General features: G+C 43.3%; 1 protein-coding gene across 1 annotated transcript in view; it reads left to right on the top strand.

Annotated features, from left to right (window-relative positions):
• Positions 1-24,157, top strand: part of shank1 (SH3 and multiple ankyrin repeat domains 1) — a 129,786-nt gene that overhangs the window by 99,364 nt on the left and 6,265 nt on the right. Inside the window, exons 16-25 of the mRNA XM_058413909.1 lie at positions 13,226-13,308; positions 13,596-13,720; positions 13,811-13,946; positions 14,469-14,549; positions 16,677-16,685; positions 16,840-16,866; positions 17,524-17,580; positions 17,840-17,952; positions 18,415-18,526; positions 20,076-23,658. Coding sequence (XP_058269892.1) covers positions 13,226-13,308; positions 13,596-13,720; positions 13,811-13,946; positions 14,469-14,549; positions 16,677-16,685; positions 16,840-16,866; positions 17,524-17,580; positions 17,840-17,952; positions 18,415-18,526; positions 20,076-23,658 — 4,326 coding nt within the window. The remainder of the gene's footprint in view (positions 1-13,225; positions 13,309-13,595; positions 13,721-13,810; positions 13,947-14,468; positions 14,550-16,676; positions 16,686-16,839; positions 16,867-17,523; positions 17,581-17,839; positions 17,953-18,414; positions 18,527-20,075; positions 23,659-24,157) is intronic.

Genomic DNA, 24,157 nt, shown 5'->3' with positions numbered 1-24,157 from the left:
CAGATCGTATAATCTGTGTGGATTACTGAGCTAAAAGCTGTCTTTATGAAACATCATTTAAAATTCCATTACATTTACAGCGTTTATCCAGAGCCTTTACTCTGATCGTACATTCCGCTGTTTGTGCACTTTACCTTTTATGGAGTTTTATGGGTGTGGCTACATTTAAACGAGCCGGGGAATTAAGAAAATCAGCGTTTCTGAAACTGAAACTGAAACTGTTTTCATTTCTAGATTTGTCCTAATTCATGAAATGAACAGGACGTGTTTCCTCGCGTCCATGTTGATGATTGAACATCTTCGTCATGTTCCACTCCACAGTGGAGGTCAATATGAAGCTCAGATGAAAGTAGACACTCAGGACTTTCTACAGAATTTGTCGTGTTTCAGGAGGATTTCTGTGTTTTTAGCCTACTAGCGGGGTGATATATTCATAGAAGTTCCAAGTAAACAAAAACGGTTTATTTATTTTCCACAGAAATGTTTGTATCTTCAAAGTAAATGTTGATCTCAAACCCATTTCTGCTCTCTGAGATGTTCTCCAAGTGTTTGTTCATCTAAAAAGCAGCTGAAACCAGTAAAACACTGTGTACCGTTCTCCAACAGAGGGAAAAACCCACGTCTAAAACACACTGACTCATTTTAGATCAGACTCACAGACACAACATCACTCATTTGTTTGTTTGAACTGATTGAAAATGTTTCATAAGTCCATTTTTACACCAGTGTTCTGGGAAAAAAAGAGGTTGAGAAGGCTGTTCATCTGGATGCGACTTAGCATCCATGCAGAAAAATCATGCAAATGTGTAAAGAATGTCAAACCTGACTTCCTGCTTTAGTTGTTGTTGTTGTTGTTGCTTTTGTTGTTGTTGTTTCTGTTGTTGTTGTTGTCCGGCTTTGTAACATCATTTTGGTCACTACGTTTTCAGAGAGGCACAAAATTAACTAATGTACCCCAGTTCTTCATGTCAACACACACACACACACACAAACACACTTCCCTATTTTCTATTTTTACACATTTTTCCCCCATTATCTTTTCCCTATATTTTTGGCGTTCCTGCTCCTCCCATCTCATCCCGCTCTCCCTCCATCTCTCTCTCTCTGTCCGTCGCTCGCTCTGGTTGTTCCTCTCACTTTCCTCACCCCCTGTACTTTTTTTTTAATTTTCTCCCTCTCGCTTGGTCTCCCCCACTGGCTCTCCATCTGGAGGTCAGATGATCAAGGGCACTCGAGAGGAAGGGCGGAGATAGGGAGAGCGACCGAGGGGAAAGATGAGAGCGCTGTAGATGGATGAAGATGAAATTAGAGGGTGGAGTTGGGCAGAAGCAGGGGAAAGTACAGGCTGAGAACCAGAGACAGGAAGTGATATGAGTATATCAATAATAATCAAAACAACACTCTTATTAGTTACTATTAGTTTATTAGTTACTGCTTTATTAGTACTAATAAAACTTTAAACCATTAATACTACAACATCAAAAGTACTACTATTTTTACTGATACTTGTAATTCTATAGATACTCCTTTTACTACTAATAATACTAATATTACATTAATAACAACACTATTACCATAATAATGTACTAATATCTTATACCTTTAATACACATCTATACTAATAATAGAATTAATAGCTGTAATTAGCTCAGAGCTAATTTGTGGATAACAGGCACTGGAATGTGACTATACTACTCCTATTACACTTACCACAACTGTTAATTAATACAATATTACTGGTAATAGAATACTATATTACTGTTATTAATATTATATTGCTGTTATTAATACTATATTACTGTTAATAATACTATTTTACTGTTAATTAATACTATATTACTGTTATTAATAGTACATTACTGTTATTAATGCTATATTACTGGTAATTAATACTACAGTACTGTTATTAATACTATATTACCATTAGTAATACTATATTACTGTTATTAATACTCTATTACTGTTAATAACACTATATCACTGGTAATTAATACTATATTACTGTTACTAATACTATATTACTGGTAATTAATGCTGTTACTGGTAATTAATACTACAGTACTGTTATTAATACTATATTACTGTTATTAATACTATATCACCATTAATAATACTACATTACTGTTATTAATACTATATTACTGGTAATTAATACTATATTACTGTTAATAATGATTGTAAGAGTATAATAGTAACCAACAGTATACCAGCGCTCATGTGACAGGAATGGTATTAATGTTGCTTACTCTTACAGTACTATTAATATTAACATTAATATTAATTAATGTTAACATATTAGCTAGTGTATTAATAAAGACAGGACCAACACTCTACAACACTCTTATTTAACTACTTATTTCAATACTTAACATTACAATGATTTCTAATGCAAACAGTGATATCAAACGATACTAATGTACTAATGCTACTAATAATTACTGTATTAATAACATCACACTAATATGTTATTACTACTAATAATGGACAATAGAGCAATACTCAGCTACAAATAGTAATTAATATACTATTAATACAATACTACAATCAAAGCTATTGAAAGAACAATACTTACTTAATTACTGTGTTATTACCACCATAATAATTTAATACTATTACTAATAACCATTATCATGTGAACAATACTCTTTACTGACTAATTACTAACACAACACTAATACCGTACTACTAACTCAAATAGTCAGCTACAAATTACTATATAATTAATACCATATTACTTTAATACTACTAAGAATAATCATCAAAAACCTACTCAGCTATAAAATTAGTAATGCAACTACTCAGAGGACTTATACAATACCACTTACATTAACATTAACATTAAAAAATTATCAATACTTTTCAACTACAAATACTGAACACTAATGCTACTCATGCTACTACAACTATAACTAGTACCACAGCTGGGATGACTACTAGAACCATTATTCTTACTACCACTTTACTACCAAAACTAACCAGAGTGCTAATATCTGTTCTGTGACTGATAGACATCTTTACACTACACACATTAGTATTAACAATAACAATACTATTCTAACTACTAATACTCATGCTAGTAATACTAATACTCTACTCTACTACTACTAATGCTACTACAACTATAACTACTAGTACCACAGCTGCAGCTAGAACGATTACTATTACTACCACTTTACGTTTAAAACTAATCAGTGTACTAGCAACACCAGTACTGTGACTGTTAGTAATACTTACATTACACACAAATACTATTAACCGTACTATTACTGTACTAATAAATACTACTGCTATACTATTATTACTAGATTACTAGAATACTACTCAGCCACTGATAATAATCACGACCCTACAGACTCCTGCTGCTTCACCACAAACACTGATACTAATAATACTAACCCTGATGACTGAGGAAATGACACAATCCTCTGAACACGTCACTGAGCTGTTACTATAGAAACGATAACCTATCGGAACGAGCGCATTAATTATAAATAAAGCTGTGATGTGCAGCTGCACTACTGTCAGAGCTGCTGGGATGGAGAATTAATCAACACCACGTGACCAATCAGAGTACAGCGTTCAGCAGCGCTGTGGGGTTCAGCCAATCAGAGAGGTGCACCCAGATCAGCACACGCAGCGGGGCGAGCAGGCCTGCATGCCATACGCATGGACACACTCTGGCAATGATGCAAGCATGGACACACACATTCTAAACATGCACATGCACCTTCTGCCACTAATCCACCCTCCCCTAGCTCTCTCTCCCTCTCTCTCTCTCTCATTGTTTTGCACGTGCTGTGAACTCGTTGTGACGTGATGTAGTGAGCAGAAACAGAGAAGAAGCGTGTGTTCATCGATGGATGGTTCAAGATGATCTGATAGCGAGTGAGAGTAAAGGAGAGGGAGAAAGCGAAGGAAGGAGGGAGGGAGGGCGGGTGGGAGGTAGGAAGAGAGAGGGATCAAGCAAGAAGAACAACATCGCCACGTTAGGAAAGCAGCGCTGACGGAGATGATGTGAGTCCTGCTCTTCTCCAGCTCAACATCCTCTCTCTCTCACTCTCTCTCTGTCTCACCCACTCTCTTTCTCTCCTCCCCTCCGTCCATCTCCCTCTCTATCCTGTCGTTCCTTTGAGGGTGGTTACTTCTACCTGTTTCCTGTCGATCCATTTTCATTCATGCCTTCTGCTTTGTTTACAGACGTCGCAGGTTGTGCTGGAAGGGGGAGGGAACTGCATCTCTTAGTGTGTGTGTGTTTGTGTGTGTGTGTGTGTGTGTGTGTGGCATAGAAGTAATGTGGAGTTTATATGCAAGTTGGGAGTGTAACGTGGGCGTCAGGGGGTGGTGGTGGTGTGCACATCAGGTCATTAAAATAACTCTAAAGAGAAAGTTTAAAGGACAAAAAGGAACGAGGAGGAGGAGGAGGAAGAGTAAAGGTCAGGTGGACAGACGGCAGGAAGAGGAAGCAGATGGGGCGGAGAGACACATGGAGGAAAATAAACAACAGGTTTCGGATGAGCACTTCATTAGCTCAGGATTTGAATCGGGAAACTTTGAAAGTGACCGGAGAGCCAGTGTCCACACGCAGGGTCTGAGCTGGATGTAGGAATTATTCCTTTGAAAGATTTTGCTTTAAATATTTAAAGGTGCAGTTTGCAAGATTTTTCTTTTGACGACAGCTCTACAGAAACGTGAGAAAATCACCGTGTGATGAATCCTGACACTTCTCAGTCTTCAGTCTGTTTTGATTTTTCCTGCAAACCAACACAAACAGAACTGCCCAGTCAAGCCCTTTTACCTTAAAAGGCAACTCACCGGACATGCTAAAAAATGTTGATGTTTTTATTGACCTTCCAGCCAGAAGAACTGATGAGATGACAAACTGATGAGTGAAAGAGATTTTGTTCATTTAAATAGCAAGACAGGAATAAGAACATGTATCAAGTAACACAAAGTGGGTGTGGTTTGGAAATTAGCTCCGCCTCCAGTGTGAAAAGAGCTGCATGTTTCCCCTGAAATGCAGTGGGAGGTCTTCACCCTCACATCAGGAGATCCAACACCATCGATGCCACAGGACGGCTGCATGATGGCGGGGTGGGAGGGGCATATTCTCTCTGCCCTGTCAATCACGGTGACACTAACCAATCGTTAGAGTCTGTGAGCTGGTGTATGTGGAAGAGGACAGACAGCACTTCATCTGAAGGTGTTACTGCACTGAGAGTTTGTGTGGTCCTTCACCCTCCATGGTGTTAATCATGTGATGGAGAGAGTTAGCTAGTGTTAGCTAGAAGAATTGGGGGCAGAGTGAAAGAGGTTTCTGCTGTTTTTATTGTCATCATTAAAAGGAGAGAGGGATGTGATGGAGCAATGCAACAACAAAGCAATACAGTGGAGAGATGTGACAGAGCGAGGTGATGGAGGAATATGATGAAGAGATGTGATGGATGGATGGATGGTTTTGATGGAAGGACATGATAGAGGGATGCAATGGAGGGATGTGATTGATGGGGTGATGGAGGTATGCAATAGAGGAGGAGGGATGTGATTGAAGGATGTGATTGAGATGGAGGGGTGTGACTGAGATGGAGGGATGTGATGGAGGGATGTAATTGAGGTGGAGGGATGTGATGGAGGTATGCAATAGAGGAGTAGGGATGTGATTGAGGGATGTGATTGAGATGGAGGGATGTGATGGGTGGATGTGATTGAGATGGAGGGATGTGATAGAGAGATGTGATTGAGATGAAGGGATGGGATGGAGGGATTTGACAGATGATGTGATGGAGGGATGGGATGGAGGAATATGATGGAGGGATGTGATTGAGATGGAGGGATGTGATGGAGGAACGTGAGGTAGGGACATGACATAATGGATGAAAGTGACTGAGGGATGTGATGGAGGGAGTTGGTACACGCTGTGATAGTAGAACATGATGGAGGGATATGATGAAAAGGAAATGAAGGAGGGCTGTGATTTGGGATGTGATGGGGTGATGCTGTGCAGGATCTGATAGGAGGATCTGATAGAGAGATGTGGCCGAGGGATGTGATGGAGGGACAATGGAAAGTATATGAAGGAAGAATGTAATGGACAGACGAGTGTGTGATGTATGAGTAGGTTTACTGCTTTGCAACTTATAATCATGTGTGTATATGTGTGTGTGTGTGTGTGAAAGAGAGAGAGAGAGAGAGATTCTCTGCAAACAAACCCAGTCCCTCAGCTTTCCTTCTGTCCTTCTCTCCATCCTAAACACACTTGCATTCTCTCTCTCACTTCCTTGCTTTTTCCCTCTCTCTCTCGCTCTCTCTCTCTCACTCCCTCCTCCTCTGTCGCAGTCAACCATCCCTCTCTCTCTCTCTCTCTCTCTCTCTCTCCCTCGCTCTGTCTTAAGTATGAAGGGGTTGGGAGAGCCAGGCCCTCGCTCTCACTCTCTCCATCTCTCTGTCTTTCTCCTCCTCCTCCTCTTCCTCCTCCTCTCCTCCTCTTGCGCCGCGCTCGCTCCTCGCTTCTCTCCGGCTGCTGGAAGACGAGCAGGAGGAGGGAGGGGGGGAAATGGCGAAGGGAGGATGCGGAGAGGAGGATCTCTCTCTCTCCCTCTCGCTCTCATCTTCCTGGCCGTCGCTCGGGCCTCTGAATCGCAGCGTCTGGTTCATTTACAGGTACCGCCTGTTCTTTTCCTTCCTCCTGCTTTTTCCCCTGGCGGAGAGATGGAGAGAGGGAGAGAGGGAGGGGGGCGTGTGAGATTGAGGGAGAGAGAGAGAGAGAGAGCGAGAGAGACAGAGAGAGAAATGCATGTGTGTGTGTGTGTGTGTGTGAGTGTGTGTGTGTGAGTCGCAAGGCTGACAGATCGAGGATCAACACACAGCTGCTGGATGTGTTGCAATGCGAAAGCGCGCTTGGACGTGTTTGTATGTGTGTGTGTGTGTGTGTGTGTGTGTGAGGGGCGAGAGACGCGTCGCACTAGCCGGTGTTATCCAGCGTAGCGCGTCTCTCAGGCAGTGTGCATGTGCTGCATGTGTGTATCACTGCTACCGCCATCAGAAAGCAATGTTTGCCTCCAGCCAGCACACGCAGATGCTCATCTGATGGACAGAATGCTAAACCGGTGTGTGTGTGTGTGTGTGTGTGTGCATGTGTGTGCATGTGTGTGTGAGTGTGTAAAGACTGTAATCAATTAGTTGCTGGTCTAGATAGCTTTAAGTCAGACAGGTTAGGAGAATTCTGTGTGTGTGTGTGTGTGTGGTTCACGTGTGTCCACATTTCGCTGCTTCTGTGTTGCATTGATGCTTGTCATTATGTGGTTGGCTTTGTGTGTGTGTGTGTGTGTGTGTGTGGGCCTTCAATGCAGTGCTGACTTGCTCGGTTGTTATGTGTTGTGGGGCATACTTGATGCAGTGTGTGTGTGTGTGTGTTTGTGTGTGTTGCTTTCTCTGTTCTGATTGGTCGAGCTAAATTACATTCATTCTAATTGAATTTATGCTGATCAGTGGTTTTGTGTCAAACTTTTTTCTACGCTGGTAAACTTTCGCGTGGAAATCTGAACGCTTTCGCTATGTACCTAGCAGATCTAAGAGGAAGTGTGCACAACCCTTTGCATTCGATTAAATACATCCTGTTATTTATAATGTGTATAATTTGGTGTTTCTCAGTCAGTCAGGAGGTTGGATTAGACGCTACACCTCTTTACTCTGGTGTTTTTACTGTTTATAGTTGATGACTTAACTAGCATGCTAGCAACTAACGTGAACATGTTAGCAAGCACAAATGTTCAAAGTACAAAATGATTTTAATCACAATTCGATGGCAAATATTTAAGTTAGCGTTCACATGCTCATGAACTGTAGAAGTGTGCACTGTTACTGCTAAGTTGCTAAGTTATGATGCTAAATTCTCTGATTCTGTATTATTACTTTGTTATTACATGTTAAAAGAAATTAGCAGGTGATGAGTAGCCTCTATTGACCAGGTACTCTGATCTGCAGCTCTGATGTGCTACATGTGGCACTAGCATTTTCTATACTAGCTGGCTGGAATGAGTAGAGCTATGGACAGATGTTCAGACAGGGTTTTAGAGGCGCTATGTGCTAGCGTGTACAGTGTTGAGGCGCTGAGGAGACGCTATGAAGTAAAGGCAGTTATAATGTGGGTGAAAAATACAGCATCTTTGCTTGCAGTGGAATGCAATTTTCTGAAAACTGGCAAGTGAATATTTTTTCATTCTGCTAACCAATCTAGTTAATAGTAACACTTCACTAAATAAACATCATAATGCTTCACTAACCAATCTTCATAACACTTTAGTAACCAGACATCATAATCCTTTAATAACTAGTCATCATAACCCATTACTAACCAGTCATCAAAACCTTTCACTAAATAATCATAATAACCCTTTACTAACCAGTCATCATAACCTTTCACTAACTAGTAATCATAACCCTTTACTAACCAGTCATCATAACCTTTCACTAACTAGTAATCATAACCCTTTACTAACCAGTCATCATAACCTTTCACTAACTAATCATAATAACCCTTTACTAACCAGTCATCATAACCTTTCACTAACTAGTAATCATAATAACCCTTTACTAACCAGTCATCATAACCTTTCACTAACTAATCATAATAACCCTTTACTAACCAGTCATCATAACCTTTCACTAACTAATCATAATAACCCTTTACTAACCAGTCATCATAACCTTTCACTAACTAATCATAATAACCCTTTACTAACCAGTCATCATAACCTTTCACTAACTAGTAATCATAATAACCCTTTACTAACCAGTCATCATAACCTTTCACTAACTAATCATAATAACCCTTTACTAACCAGTCATCATAACCTTTCACTAACTAGTAATCATAACACATTACTAACCAGTCATCAAAACCTTTCACTAACTAATCATAATAACCCTTTACTAACCAGTCATCATAACCTTTCACTAACTAGTCATCATAACCCTTTACTAACCAGTCATCATAACCTTTCACTAACTAGTAATCATAACACATTACTAACCAGTCATCAAAACCTTTCACTAACTAATCATAATAACCCTTTACTAACCAGTCATCATAACCTTTCACTAACTAGTCATCATAACCCTTTACTAACCAGTCTTCATATCCCTTTACTAACTAGTCATCATAACTCTTTACTAATCAGTCATCATAACCTTTCACTGACTAGTCATCACAACCCTCTACTAACCAGGCTTCATAACCATTCACTAACCAGTCATCGTAAATTAGTCTAAACATCATATCATAACCCTTCACTAACCTGTCATCATAACCCGTCACTAACCAGTCATCATAACCTTCACTAACCAGTCATCATAAACCTTCACTAACCAGTCTTCATAACCCTTTACTAACTAGTCACCATATCTCTTTACTAATCAACACTTTCTCTCTCTCTCTTTCTCTCTCTCTCTCTCTCTCTCTCTGTCTCTCTCTCTCTCTAGTATTATTAATCTTGTTGAGTGTTTGTTAGACAAGTCTCTGTGAATGAGCTGTTACTATAGAAACGATAACATATTCCAAACGAGCGCATTAATATACACCTGGTGGAGCTAGTGTCCGAACCGCACTCTTCTAAAAAAAATGATGCACACCTTCTGACCAATCAGATTCCAGCATTCAGCCGCGCTGTGGTATGAAACTCTGTAATGTTGCTGTAATGCATTAAAGCGCTGAAACAACTCTAGCAGAAATACATGCATTTATTTTCTTATCACATCTCACTCCTGTCAGTTTTCTTCTTTTTTTTGTTGATGCTAGAGAGAACGGTCACAGTTGGCATCTCACTTATTGAGTGTGTGTGTGTGTGAATGAGTGTAAACTGCTGGAGACAGAAGATGCACTGAGAGAGAAAGCAGAAGAGAAGGGCATCTAGAGGGGGCGGGGTGGAAAGAGAGAGAGAGAGAGAGAGAGAGAGAGAGAGAGAGAGAGAGAGAGAGAAAGTGAGGAAGGGAGAGAGAGAGAGAGATAGAGAGAGAGAGAAAGTGAGGAAGGGAGAGAGAGAGAGAGAGAGAGAGAGAGAGAGAGAGAGAAAGTGAGGAAGGGAGAGAGAGAGAGAGAGAGAGAGAGAGAGAGAGAAAGTGAGGAAGGGAGAGAGAGAGAGAGTGAGAGAGGAACAGATGGAGTGGGTTAAAACTGTGAGTGTACAGTGGGATTAACAGCATGTGGGTACAGCATGGTACAGTAGAAACAGTGGCTCAGCAGCACCCAACTACTGAAACACACACACACACACTTTCAGTTGTTTTCCTATTTTGATTGTATTTATAAAACTTAATTGATCCGCTGGGACGAGTGACATACATAAGTTTCAGAAAGGCTACCAGAAATGTTGAATTTTTCACATCCCTGTTAATTCTGCGTTCGGATTGGTCATCAGGTGTGTCTGCGTTCTGACTGGTCATCAATAGCTTTGTCAGGAGTGTGTATTCAGTCAGCTTTAAACTAGCTCTGCTAATATCTGGCTTGTTCATGCTATCTCTATCGCAGCAGGTGATACGGTTGACCCCGCTCTGATGACATCACAGTGTCTAGATGCTGGTAATGAAGTGGGCGTGGTCACAGGAACGCAGGAATCTCTATTTAAGGCTGAAGCACATTTTGTTTGAACAAATATTTCTGATTTATTTCTGCCCTACCTATAGGATATAGAACTGTAAACGAGTCCTAGCTCTTCCCACCTTTCCTCCATGTCCCTCCATTACATTAATATCAGCTAGAATGGTCACTTCCTCCTGTATATGTGACCATTACAGCACATGCACTTTGTACAGAACTGGTATCATTTTTGTTTCCATGCCACACATCTCATTACATGAGACCCACACACATATTTTTTTTGCTACTGTCATCAAACACACCCACGTCTAAATATAAACCCAGTGCTGGATGTGTGAGCAGAGCATCTGCTGCTGCTCTCACACTTGTTAACTTCGCTCAGGGTTCGACTGTCCGGCCGTGTTTTAATCGTTCGCGTCCGTGACGGCTTTGTCTTTCAGATGTCCCTCTGGTAGGAGCGTTGGCTTCTAGATGACTAATTCCGAGCAGTAGCAGTGCCAGGCTCGCATGCTGTAGCTCTCTTCACAGTTTATGTCTACATATTAGCTTGGCTATTTCTTATTTCCAGTTCTGGCCGTTGCTTAGGCAACCGCCAACATCTTACTTACTGTGCCCGCTGCACATATAAACATCACAGATCGAAGCTGCAGAAAGTGAAGACTTCAACAGCGTCTTACATGCCATGTTTCCGAGTGTTTTTAGGAGTCATGCACTTCCTTCGCCCTTCAGAGACAGACGCAGTGTTGCACATAAAGCCACAGTGTTACAGTAACGTGAGGAGACGGGAGTTACGCTGTAACCCTGTGTCATCAGTACAGTATGCCATAAAATCATTAACAAAATCATTGTTACGGTATTCCCATGCTTTCAGCATAAGGACTGTCCACCATATTACTAACAGATGATGAGCTCTGGCATTAGTGTAACAAACTATATCTAACACACACACAGTCACTGTGTTACTATATTTAGTAATAGCAGAGGAAGGGAGTATACAGTAGCAACAAAGGAAAGGAGTATTTTTTCACAGATAACTCCGACCATGTTACCACAGTGACATGTTATACGTAACGCAGTGCTACAGAGAATGAGGTGTGCTACAGTTACAGGGTTAACTGATTTCAGTGATCACGCTATAGACAATCTTAACATATTTTGTAACGTCAGAGGACAGGAGTTACAGGAGGCTGACATTGTAATTGTACACTGTAGCCAGTCTCAGTGTTCCTGTAGTTCTCAGTGTTACAATTCTTTGAATGTTAACATGGTTTCAGTGTTACTGAAGTTGCAGTGTTACATTAGTTTGCATTGTTTGAATGTTACAGTGGTTCTCGGTGTTATTGTAGTTGCAGTGTTACCGTGTTAAAATTGTTTGAATGTTACAGTGGTTTCAGTGTTACAGTGTTACATGGTGTTACTGTACTTGCAGTGTTTTAGTAGTTGGGGTGTTGCAGGTTTTACTGTCTTACATTGATTGCAGTGGTACGGTGATTGCAGTATATAAAGTGTATAAGTGTTACAGTAGTTGCTGTAGTAATCTGTACAGTGTTACAGTTGTGTCAGTATTGTGTGTGACCATTCTATAGTGGTTGCAGTGTTACAGTATGCTGTAATATAAGAGGAAGGAGTTACAGTGTAACATTAGCACAGATAATACCAGTTTTACAGTGTACAGGATACTCAGTGTGATAGTATTATAGTGATTGTAGTGTTACAGTGTTACACAGTGCCTCAGTGTTTGATGTGTTACAGTGATTGTAGAATTGCAGCGGTTTCAGTCTAACAGGCTTCATAATAGTGTTACAGCAATCTCAGTGTCCAAGCAGTCTCAGTGGTAGTGTTTACAGCGTTAAAGTGATCTCAGTGTTACAGCGTTTGCAGTGATTGCAGTGTTACATGTGTTGCAGTGTTACTCATTGCAGTGTTTGAGGTGTTCCAGTGATCACATTGTTGCAGTAGTATTGTTGTTACAGTGGCTGCACAGTGTTACAGGCATTGCATTACTACAGTTGCTTGAGTGTTAGTGTTTGCATGTTATGATGATGACAGTCTTACCTGTTTGGAAGCTTTGTCTAATTGCATGTTACACCATATGGAGTGTTACAGTTATTGCAGGTTTACAGGTGTTGGTGTGTTACAGTGTTGCAGAGTGACAGTGTTACAGATGTTGTGTTACAGTTACTGCATTGTAATAGATGTGCAGAGTTACAGTGTTACAGGTGTTGGTGTGTTACATTGTTACAGATGTTACAGCATTACAGATGCTGTAGTGTAACAAATGATGTAGTGTTACAGTTATTGCAGTGTTACAGGTGTTGCAGTGCTTGTGTGTTACAGGTGAAAGACAGACCATGATTATACAGATATTCACACAAAGCCCTGTTTTTCCCAGTCCTCTGACTCTCTAGGTCTAAGCCAGGTGCTTGAGGACTATCACCTGCTCCGATGTCTCTTTTGTACACTTCCTATATTGTTTTTGTCTCTCTCCTTTTTGCTCTCCTGTCTCCCTGCATTCTCCTGTCTCTCTGCCCTCTCTGTATTCTGTACCCAGCACCATGGCTCACACTGCCAACTCAGCTCAGTGTTTCTCCTCCACTAAACCTTGCTCCTTCTCCATCTCTATGTTTCTCACAGTGACTACATAATCAAGGAGAAAACAGTGCTCCTGCAGAAAAAAGACAGCGAGGGTTTCGGCTTTGTGCTGAGAGGGGCCAAGGGTAAGAAGCCTCATCCTCACTGTCTTGCCATTCACAATCCTTCTCTCTCTCTCTCTCTCTCTCTCTCTCTCTCTCTGTCGACAGACTCTCATACTGATGCCTTGCCAAGTGCTCTATTATTCCACTGTTGTATTCAAAGCTCAGGTTAGGTGACATCATCATTTCTCCTTACCCATGACCTACCCTTCACTGACTCTGCATCTTGCACAGCAGACACTATGTCACTCCAGTACGTGATAGCTAGAATTTCTTTCATACTTGGATCTGTGTGGGTGTATGTTTTGTAGCACAGACACCCATTGAAGAGTTTACACCCACCCCAGCCTTTCCAGCACTGCAGTACCTTGAGTCTGTCGACGAGGGAGGCGTGGCCTGGAGGGCTGGTCTACGGATGGGTGACTTCCTGATCGAGGTTTGTGCATGGCACAAACATGGGTTTATTCTTCACTTCCTAACTGGTAGGGTATGTGGTAACTGACACTCTTCTGATCTCTTCCATCAGGTAAATGGTCAGAATGTGGTGAAAGTCGGCCACAGGCAGGTGGTCAACATGATCAGACAAGGCGGAAACAGTCTGATGGTCAAGGTGGTGATGGTAACCCGCAATCCTGACATGGAGGAAGGCTCTCGAAAGAAAAGTAAGGATGTTGGTGATACAACATGACATCAGTGTAACAAAACCAGTGTAAATACACTACATTTAAGTGTACAGTATATACTGTACGTATACAGTATATATGAATAAATGTATTTGATCTTGCTTGATATTGATCAGAACCAGTTTATAAATAAACCTGTACGTTGTTAGGCACAGATGGGTAGTCATCCGTGTTACTAGGTGTTACCCAAGAGCCAGCCTGTAGAGATTTGGATGCAGTGTGGGCTGAAAAATGGCTGCCAGTGTGAACGCTAGGTAAAATGTGCTTAAGGAGTTGACGGTCTAGCCAAATGCATTGCTGGCATTGATTGGGGGAAAAAATCACAATGGCTGTGTTCTAAATGAAAAACATCTTGAGCCCTTCCAACAATCTACTTCAAAATGTTTGACCTTCAAAGCGAGAAGGCTTTCAGGCTGCTTTGTATATATTAAAGATGATGATGATGATGATGACGATGTTATTCCTAGCAATGATCATCTTTCTTTCTCCTTCTTTTCTCAGTCCCACAGCAGAGTAAAAGGCTGAGCACTCCGGCCATCGCACTGCGCTCCAAGTCCATGACCTCAGAGCTGGAAGAGATGGGTAAGGGACTGGGATGGAAATGAAGATGAGGATAGGAAAAATCAGAGAACAGATGTAGAGACAGTTGAGTGAGAGCAAGTACATATGGGAGTAGGGATGAATTTGGAGAAGACAGCTTGTGAAAAGGGTAGAGAGAGAGAGAGAGAGAGAGGAAGAATGAGGGTGGATCAGAAGCAGAAAGCTAGCGATGCCTTCAGGAGGAAAGATGACTAAAAGAAAAAAGTGGCGAGACGCGTGAGAGTGAGACGAGGGATGGGGTGAAAAAATTAAAGCGCAGAGTCTCAATCCATCTCACTGTTCTTTCAGAGATCTCCCACTATCACTGTCTGCACCCACAGTACAGGTAACACCCCCCCATCTTCACCCAAAATAACCCCGCCCACCCTCACCCCTCTTTCTCTTTCTGCCCCACTGAAGAATAAACCTCAGCCCAATCATATGACCACAGCATTCCCACGTTTCCGAGCGGCTGTAGTTTGTGTCTTTGTTGCCGTAGTAACGCCACAGGGGGTGGGTGTTGGTGGAAAAGGAGACTTTGTGTTGGCTGGTTCAGAGAATGCACAGGACAGGCTGGACTGGGTCTGAGCACGCTCAGTGCCAACTGGAGTGGTTCTGGTTCTGAAGACACACAGTAGATGCTGGACTGGTTCTGAGCATGCTCAGTTTCAGTGGCTCTGGTTTTGAGCATACTTAGTGCAGATTTAAAGGAAGCATGCTGGATGCAGACTGGACTGGTTCTGGTTCTGCAGATATTAGAGGTAGGTTGGATTTGTTCTGGTTCTGAGCACGTGCACAGTGCAGGTTTACATGTTTTTTTTATTGGATTGTCTAGTTCTGAAAATGCGTAATAGATTCTGCACAGGCCTTGGCCTTTCTCAGTATGGACTGGATACACTCAGTGTTTATTGGAGTGGTTCTGATTCTTAGCATGTTCAGTGCAGGTTTGCGAGGTTCTGAACATGCTCAGTGCATACCAGATTTGTTCTGTGCATGACAGGCGCAGGCAGGATGGATTTATGCTGAGTGAGGCTGATATGGTCCTGAAATTATGACATGTTCTGGTTTTGAGCATGCTTGATGCATATCAGATTGTATTTTGAAGATAGTCAATAGAAGCTGGATATGTTCTGGTTCTGAACAGATTAGAGAGGTTTTGGGCAGGTCATTGCAGTGTGGATGAGTTCTGAACACACTCATTGTGCAGTAAACAGGTTTTGAGCATGCTGAGTATGGACCAGCCATGTTCTGAGCATGCTCAGTGTGGACTGGACAGGTTCTGAGCATGCTCAGTGTGGACTGGACAGGTTCTGAGCATGCTGTGTGGACCAGCCAGGTTCTGATCATGCTCGGTATGGACTGGACAGGTTCTGAGGATGCTTAGTGTGAACCAGCCAGGTTCTGAACAGGTTCTGATCATGCTCAGTGTGGACTGGACAGGTTCTTTGCATGCTGAACATGCTCAGTGAAGATTGGACAGGATCTGAGCCTGCTCTGTGTGGACCAACCAGGTCCTGAGTACGCTCAGCATGGACTGGATGGTTTTTGAGCATGCCCAACACATGTTTGACTGGTGCTGTCTATAGGAGTCCTGATGCTTTTCATAAAGGAGGCGTGGCCTAAAGTAAGAAAAATAGCATGAAAATATATTTTTTGATGCTGACTCGCCCTCCCCTTTTTCTCAGCGGGTCATTTTAACCTTATAAATAAGCGCCAGGTGTTAAAAGCATGCCAACGATGTGCCAATCTCAGCCATATGCTTTATTCTAATGTGCTGAATTAATGCAGCTCAGGTTCACTCACCTCATTTCACCCCTCACACCTCGCCCAGTCACTCTAGCACTATGATAGCTGTGATCGCTTCAGCAGAAACAGTGCACTGCCTGTGATGTTAAGAGCCAGGTCTTTCTTCTTATTGTTTACGTAAAATTAGCAACATCACTTCTTAAAGTGACCCAAGATCACCTTTCACCACTTACACATCCAACAGTCTTTCAGTCTCTAGTGGCTCCTCTGAACCCTTCTTGTAATCTCGTCCCCCTAATGCAGTTGTCTTAGTGCTCTAACCCTTGACCTCATTGACCTTTCACCCCTTTTCCTTCCTTTTGCTTGTCCTGGTTGATGACACAGTTGACAGAGGTAAGAAATACCGATGCATGACTGTTTACTGTGTGTGTGTGTGTATGTGTGTGTGTGTGTGTATTATGCAGTTCTAAATTTGAAAATCAAATAAATGAGTCACATTTATCTGAATAAATCTTAATTGAAACTCTTCGTTTGCTTCCTCTCACAGCTTCAGCCCCGTGGAAAAAAAAACCAGGTAAGACCTAGCGTAAAGTTGTTTTCACGCTGGAAATAAAGAACAAAGTTATCTGAGACGTGCTGTTTTAGGAAAATAATCAACGATGGGTGCATTTTACCCCGAACAAATTGGATTGTTTTTCTATTAAGGTTCTATCCAAAGTGTTCTATTTCTGTCACCGCAGCAATTTACCAATAATTAACATTTTTATTAACTAAGCAATGACAATTTGTACTTTTTGTCCATTTATAGTTACCTTTATTGTTAAATTAACTCCTGTTTATAGCAGCTATAAATGTTTTGCTTGCAATGTTGCATAGAAACTTGTCTTGTTACCGAGATCTGAGAAAAACTTCATTCCTCTGTTATGAAGCACTGACACTGGAGACTCCTTCCATAAATATTAATAACCTTAGATTATGAAGAGTGCAGACTGAACACCGGATGTCACTCTGCACTTTTCTGGAAAGATGAATCTTTATACCAAACAGTGAACAAAGAACGTGAGACATCAGTGCTTCTAAAAATTGCCTGTATTCCTGGATAACATCAGCTTAGGGTTGAGGAAAAATCCAGCGTTAGTTTTCTCCTGTCGCTCAGAGCGAAGCTGAGAATCTGCGTATGGGCCGAATCCAATCAGGAGTCACCATAACCGTGTGTGTGTGTGTTTTACAGAGTTTGAATCCTCACAAGCTACTGAGAAGAAAAGGACCGTCTATCAGATGGCTTTGAGTGAGCAATCTCAGTATTTTGTACATGTCTGTACAGTGACGTGGGTGAAGGTGTAAATATGCAGGAAGGCTGCGGTTTATCAAGTGTTTACATAAAAATGACATTATGGAGCTTAACGCTGTCAATTGAAACATGCTTATGAAGATCTGAACTGATATTTTTATGAAAAACTTCATAAAAAGTCTCTGGCTCGGTTCCTCAGTGCTGATTGAGTCTCTGCTGTCGGGGGTTTATAGAGCCGGTTCCTCTCTGTTTTCAGACAAGCTGGATGAGATTTTAGCCGCGGCGCAGCAGACCATCAGCACCAACGAGACTCCAGTGCCACGGGGTCAAGCAGTGAAGCGGGAGAGAGGCCGGGGCTTTTACAACGAGGTGTGTATCTTTAGATTTCTTGTGAATTGATTTCCTATTTGTCTTTTTTTAAATAATCATTATCTATATTTTGTTACTTTTGACATTTCTCTTCATTTCCTGCTGTTCATGAAACTCTATGATATGAAAGGAATACTTCTGAAAGTTTTCAATAGCAATAGGACAGAATAAATGTTTTGCAGGGTAACGAGTGTCAGTGCTGTGTGTCTTTCTGCTGTTTATCTAATCATTTTGTATCTTTGTCTTGAACTGTAATAACTGTGTTTCAAAATGAAAAAAAAAAGGATTTAATGGCTCAGAGCTACAGCGCCCTCTTGTGGCTAAAGGAATTGACGGTCCTCTTTAAGACTTGAATTATTAAACCTTTCAGATTAATTTATTCACATTAAAAATAATGAATATGTCATTTACAGATTGATATATCACTCCATTTCCTCTCATCCTTCCTCTTCTGTTCACCAGTCCAATTTCGATCAATCAGGGACGGGAATAACGCCAGGGACTGGCTATGACCGAGGCCCGTTTGTGTCTGGCCACGCCCCCCAGCACGGTATGCTGCGACAGAAGTCCATCGGTGAGGCTGTCCGTCTCTCTGTCTGCCTGTCTGTCTGCGCAGCTGTGTTTTTTTTTGCCTGTGCCTGTGCTTTTAGGGTGCTAGTGTAGCTTTGGGTTTGCGAAAATCCAGCCTGGTAAACTCCATACACCTGAATCACACCAGCTTCCACTCTGTTTTGCTCCATGAGTTTCAGCCTGGTTTATTTAATCATAGCAAAACAGTTGAAGAAGCCATTTGATGTTGTGTCACAAACCTTTCTATGCTAGGCTACATTCATGGAGTGGAACGCAGTGAACTCTCGTAAAATTCAGCATGGTCTTTACCAAGCTGCTGAAGAATGTCTTCCTCAGATGTCAGAAAAAAAAAAATCTTGCTTTTGCAGTTTGCTCACTGTAGCTTGTAGCTCAGTAGCAGCTAAGCTAATAGGTTAAACTGAGTTTATTCGGGTCCTCCACTGTTCTCCCATTTGTTTTAAATCTTAATGAACAACTCTATTCTTTTTGGAAATCATTTGCCTGACCATATAAACACTTCAGTATGTCTGTGTTTTAGTACACATGATTAATTGCCCATTTCCCAAAATTGATAATGCTATCATATTGAACAGCATTGGCAACTTTTACAGTCCAGTTTTGCACCAAATCCTAAAAAATTCTAAACTGATTCATAAACAAGACTATGGACTGGCGGACTTACCTACATTCAGTTTGCTTATAGTCAAGTATTACATTTAAAGAGCTGTTGTTAGATGCATCATGGCATCAGATTAGCACAATATTTACTCACCAGGGCATCTATGGGTCTTTCTAAAATCTGAAATTACATTTTACATATTAAAGTGTTTAAACATGAATGTCTTTAACCCAAATGTATGATTTTTTGGCTATTCTGACCATCCATTTTGTGTAACCCATGCTCATCATCAAACCAGGAACCCAGGAGCAGCAGCACTACCTGCCATGCTATCCATTTTCTAGCATGTAGTCACTAAACCAGTCATTCTTTCTGACACACTCACACTAAACAATACCTAAAAGGAAAAAAAAATTAAATTATGAAGTACCTACTGTTGAATCTATGGTGAGAATCCTATGCCTTAAGTCCAACCCTCTAACTGGATAAACACAGCATTGTGGACTGCTCTGTGGGTCGTCGTGTTACAGAACATTTTGCCGGTGTTTGTAACATGAGCACACACATTGCAACTAACACAGCTATATAAAGACAGGAACTCATCTGCTGCCTTATAGACTACTAATCTCTCCCTGCCTATGCGGGAAGGCGGGCATAATATAGACTCTATCGCTAATATTAACAAGGCAAGCTAACAGACGAGCAGACAGACAGACAGACAGACAGACAGAATTTTAGCTATATGAATCTGGACCAGATTACATTTTTATTGTTTTTACAACTTTCAATCAATTACTTACTCAATATAATCATTTATTGAAAGGTCTTTTTCTACATCAATTTTATCTTTAGATCTCTGCCACATGTTAACCCTACATCATTCTTTTACTTTTTTTCTTTTTCTTTCTTCTTACATCTATCTCTCATTCTTCAGGGGTTCCTGAGGAGGAGAAGCAATTCCTTCATCCTCCAGCTATGAAGTTTGCACGAAGCCTTTCAGTCCCTGGCCCAGATGACATTCCCCCTCCACCAACCACAGCGCCCCCTGATCCCCCTTTCTCCTCTGCTCCTCCTATGGGCTGGAGGGGCAAGTCATCCCAACAGCCTTCAGTATCAGTGTCACAGTCTACCTCCACCTCCACCCACTATCAGCTTTATTCCCAGTCATCTCACTATACTCATGGACCAAGAGACAGGTCCCCTGGACCACCCACAAGCTCTGCAGTTTCAGACCATGCAACTTCTTATTCTCATGCCCAAGCGCACCCCTCTGTCCCCAGCAGGACTGCTTCTCGAAAGGTTGTGGGTTACACTGGAGATTCCTCAGGAGCTGGGGGAGCAGCAGGGGCAAGGGCAGCTGGTTTGAGAAGAGGCTACAGCAATGCAGTTCCACCCACTAGTGTGGCCACAGTGATGCCTCAGCAACAACAGACTGCTCAGAGCCAGCAAGCAAGAGTGGAGCGCACAACAGCAGGTACAGCAGCTGCAGGTGGAGTCCAGAAAGCAGGTGTCCGACGAGGCAAGGGGCCTCTTGTAAAGCAGTCAAAGGTAGAAGACTTACGTTCTGGTCAGGGCACGCTAGGAAGTAAAGATTCTGTGGAAAAGAGCTCCATTCCTATTCCAACCATCATAGTCAAAGCTCCCTCCACTAGCAGCAGTGGACGCAGTAGCCAAGGAAGCAGTGTTGAAGCTGATGTGCCCCTTCCAGGAGAAAGCGACAGCTCCAAAGCCCCACCCATTGCGCCTCCACCTGCCCCCACTATGCCCCCACCTGATCCACCATCAGTCCCTCCACCACCACCACCATCACTGCCACCACTCAGACCTCAGGAGAACCTGGATTTCACTAGCCAGTTTGGTGCTGCCATTGTGGGAGCAGCCCGCAGGGATCGTGAACGCTTCCATGAAGCTAGACGGAAGAGTGCCTCCTTTTTTCTCTCTGCTGAGGAGGAACTGGCAGGTAGTACTGGGCTAGCAGGAATAGGAAGGAGTCAGGCCTCCCAGCAGCAGCTGCAGCAGCAACTGAGCTCCCAGCCTACACCTCGCCTGAGACCCTCCAAATCTATTGATGAGGGCATGTTCTCAGGTGACACATTCATTCAACATGCTCGCAGCATGCCACCTGCCTTTGGTTTACCAGAATATTCCACATCTGCACCTCTAGGGGACTATCAGCCTAAGTCTGTACCTGCTGACTTCTACCTGGGAGCCAGTCGTCAACAGCCACAACAGGCACAGCCTACCACCACCTTTATCCACCCACTGACAGGGAAAGTTCTAGACCCATCCTCACCACTGGGCCTGGCTCTAGCCGCACGGGAGCGTGCCCTAAAGGATGATGGACGAATGCGCAGGGAAAGGGCTAGTGAACACCATTTCACCCGCCAACTCTCAACCGTGGGACCTTTTCCTTCATCTGCTGCACCACCATCATCACTGCTTTCTCACTCAGTCACTCCCTCTTCCTCCATGATCTCTTCTGCTGCTCAGTCCACCGGCTCTTCCTCATACCTTGTCACATCCTCCTCACTTGCTGCCACCACCACCTCCACTCGGCCTCCCTCACCCAGGATCCTTAGAGGAGCGGGAGGAGGTTGGACAGAGGAGACTGGAGAACGTGCTGAGAGAGAGGCTGCAGGAGCTGCACCATCCAGGGAAGGGCTGAGGGTTCGTTTCTCTGAGGACAAAACAGTCCACACACACCACTACCAGTCTCAGCACTACCAACCCACACAGAAGGAACGGGAAAGAGAGAGGCAGAGGGAACGTTCCCGGGAACGAGAGAGGGAGAGAGAGAGGGAGAGAGAGATGGAAAGAGTTCAGAGCCAGCAGCAACAGCCATCCACACAGCTGACTTCTCAACAACCTCGAAGACCATCCTTCCTGAGGATGGAGAGTGAAGCAGGAACTTACATGCTCTCTCTCACCCCTCCATCTCCTCCGCCTACTGCCATGACAACAAGCACAGCAGCAGGACCAGGGACTGGAGGAGAGGGAGGCAGTGGTCTGGGACTGATGGTCCTCCCTCCTCCAGCTCCTTCAGTGGACGCAGATGATGAATTTGTGTTTGCTGAACCTTTGCCACCTCCACTTGAATTTGCTAACAGTTTTGACCGTGGAATAGGTTATTCTGCTATAATCACTAACAACCTTGCAGCAACTCGGCAGCAACAACACCATTCAGCACCTCCACCTCCACCGCCACCTCCACCTCCCCCAAAAGATGCCTTTATGACTGGCTTCCCTGCTCACACACCCCTGCCCTCTCCACAGGCTGGTGACTCCACCACCTCTAGTCTTACTTCCTATGATAGTGAAGTTGCTAATTTGACTCAGTCTGCCCCTTCTCCTTCATCGGCTTCTTCAAACCCTCCCCCACCTCCTTCACCATCCACCCTACAACCTTCTGGACCCCCTCCACCTCCCTCTGTGTCACCACCTCCTCCTCCCTCTTCCTACCACAGACCTTTCAGCTTGTCTCAGACCCACCACCTCTATAACAGCACTCCTGCAACCAGACGTGCCACTTCTCCCACACCACCACTTATCACAATCCCAGCTCCCCCTGCCTATGGGGGACCTCCTGCTGCTTCTTCCACCCCATCTACGTCTGCCGCATTGAGAGGGACTTCCAACCTCTCCATGACCTCAACCTGTGCCACCGCAACCACTACCATTACAAGTGCTGTTGCTGCTAGCACTGCGCCTGCTGTTAGCCTGCACACCCAGCGCATGGCAACTGTTTCCACAGTGGCTACGGGGAGTGGGAGTAGGCGGCCCAGTGCAGAGCACCACCCACCACCCACCTCAGCCATGGCCAAGAGTGGCGAGTCCCAGGAGACTGTGGTGGACTCTGGTATTGAGGAGCTAGACAGCCGTAGCAGCAGTGACCACCATCTGGACAGCATCCTGGCACTTAGCAGTGGGGGAGTCCGAGAAAGGCTGGAGAGAGCAGTGGAAAGTGACAGAACAAGTGGAGCAGATTTCTTAGAGTCCTACATGAGCTATCTGGATGGACAGACTTTTGAAATGCACAACACTAAAGCAGCAAGCACTGCTTCCACGTACCCTAAAACGCAACGGTATAGAGAGGGCAGCCGTGCATCAGAGCTCAGACGGCAGACCAGCACGGCTCCACCGGCCTATCACAGACGCCGTGGGGAGGAACAGCCTGAGGAGGAGGAGGAGCCAGAGGACGGAGATGAAGAGGACATGGGCACTCGAGATGGTTACAGCATTAGGGAAGGACAAGGACTGTCTCGCTCTGCTGTCATGTACTTTGAACGGCCCCGAACGCCTGAGATGAAGCCCCTTTGGGGTGATGGGTCATCTAGTGCTACACAGATAGTAACTGAAAGTGGAGCTCAGTCTGATGGGTCTTATCTAGAAGGGCGTAAATTGCACCCACCCATGTCTGGCATGAAAGCGAGCATCATCAGTGAACTGAACACCAAATTGCAACAAAGGAGCAAGGGAATGGAGAACTGGGGAGCACAGCGATCACTCAGCAGGCACAGGTGTGTGAGAGTAGTGTTAGAATGACTGTATGCCGGCATGTATTTGTTATGAGACTGGTAGATCCATGACTGCATGTGTCCCATGTGTGCGGTTTTGTCTGCTGTTGGTGTGTTTATATTTTTTAAGGACATGCCAATTCGAATTTGAAGATATCCTTTATCTTCACATATGCTAGTAGAGTACAACGAAGTTGTATTCTTCGCATATTCCAAAGCTGGGGTCAGTTCTGATCAGAAAGAGTCAGTGGCTCTTGATCAAGGGTCTAGCAGTAGAATGTGGTGGTTTCAGGACTGCTCCTTTTTTTATTTTTTTTGCTATGCTTTGGCACTAGCTTAACAAGATCTCACTGAAGTCCTTTTTTAAATCATGACTATAGAATCAAACAATGACATTGTAATTGTTGCATTGTAAATGTAAATACATTGTATTCACAGTGCCTGTATATTGTAAGCATGAGTATTGCATGTGGTCTGTGACTAACCGAAAAAACACCCAATA

This window comes from Hemibagrus wyckioides, linkage group LG02, assembly GCF_019097595.1.
Source record: "Hemibagrus wyckioides isolate EC202008001 linkage group LG02, SWU_Hwy_1.0, whole genome shotgun sequence".
Lineage (NCBI taxonomy): Eukaryota > Metazoa > Chordata > Actinopteri > Siluriformes > Bagridae > Hemibagrus > Hemibagrus wyckioides.
Note: the sequence above shows the minus strand (reverse complement) of the source record. Positions and strands in the feature narration are given on the sequence as shown.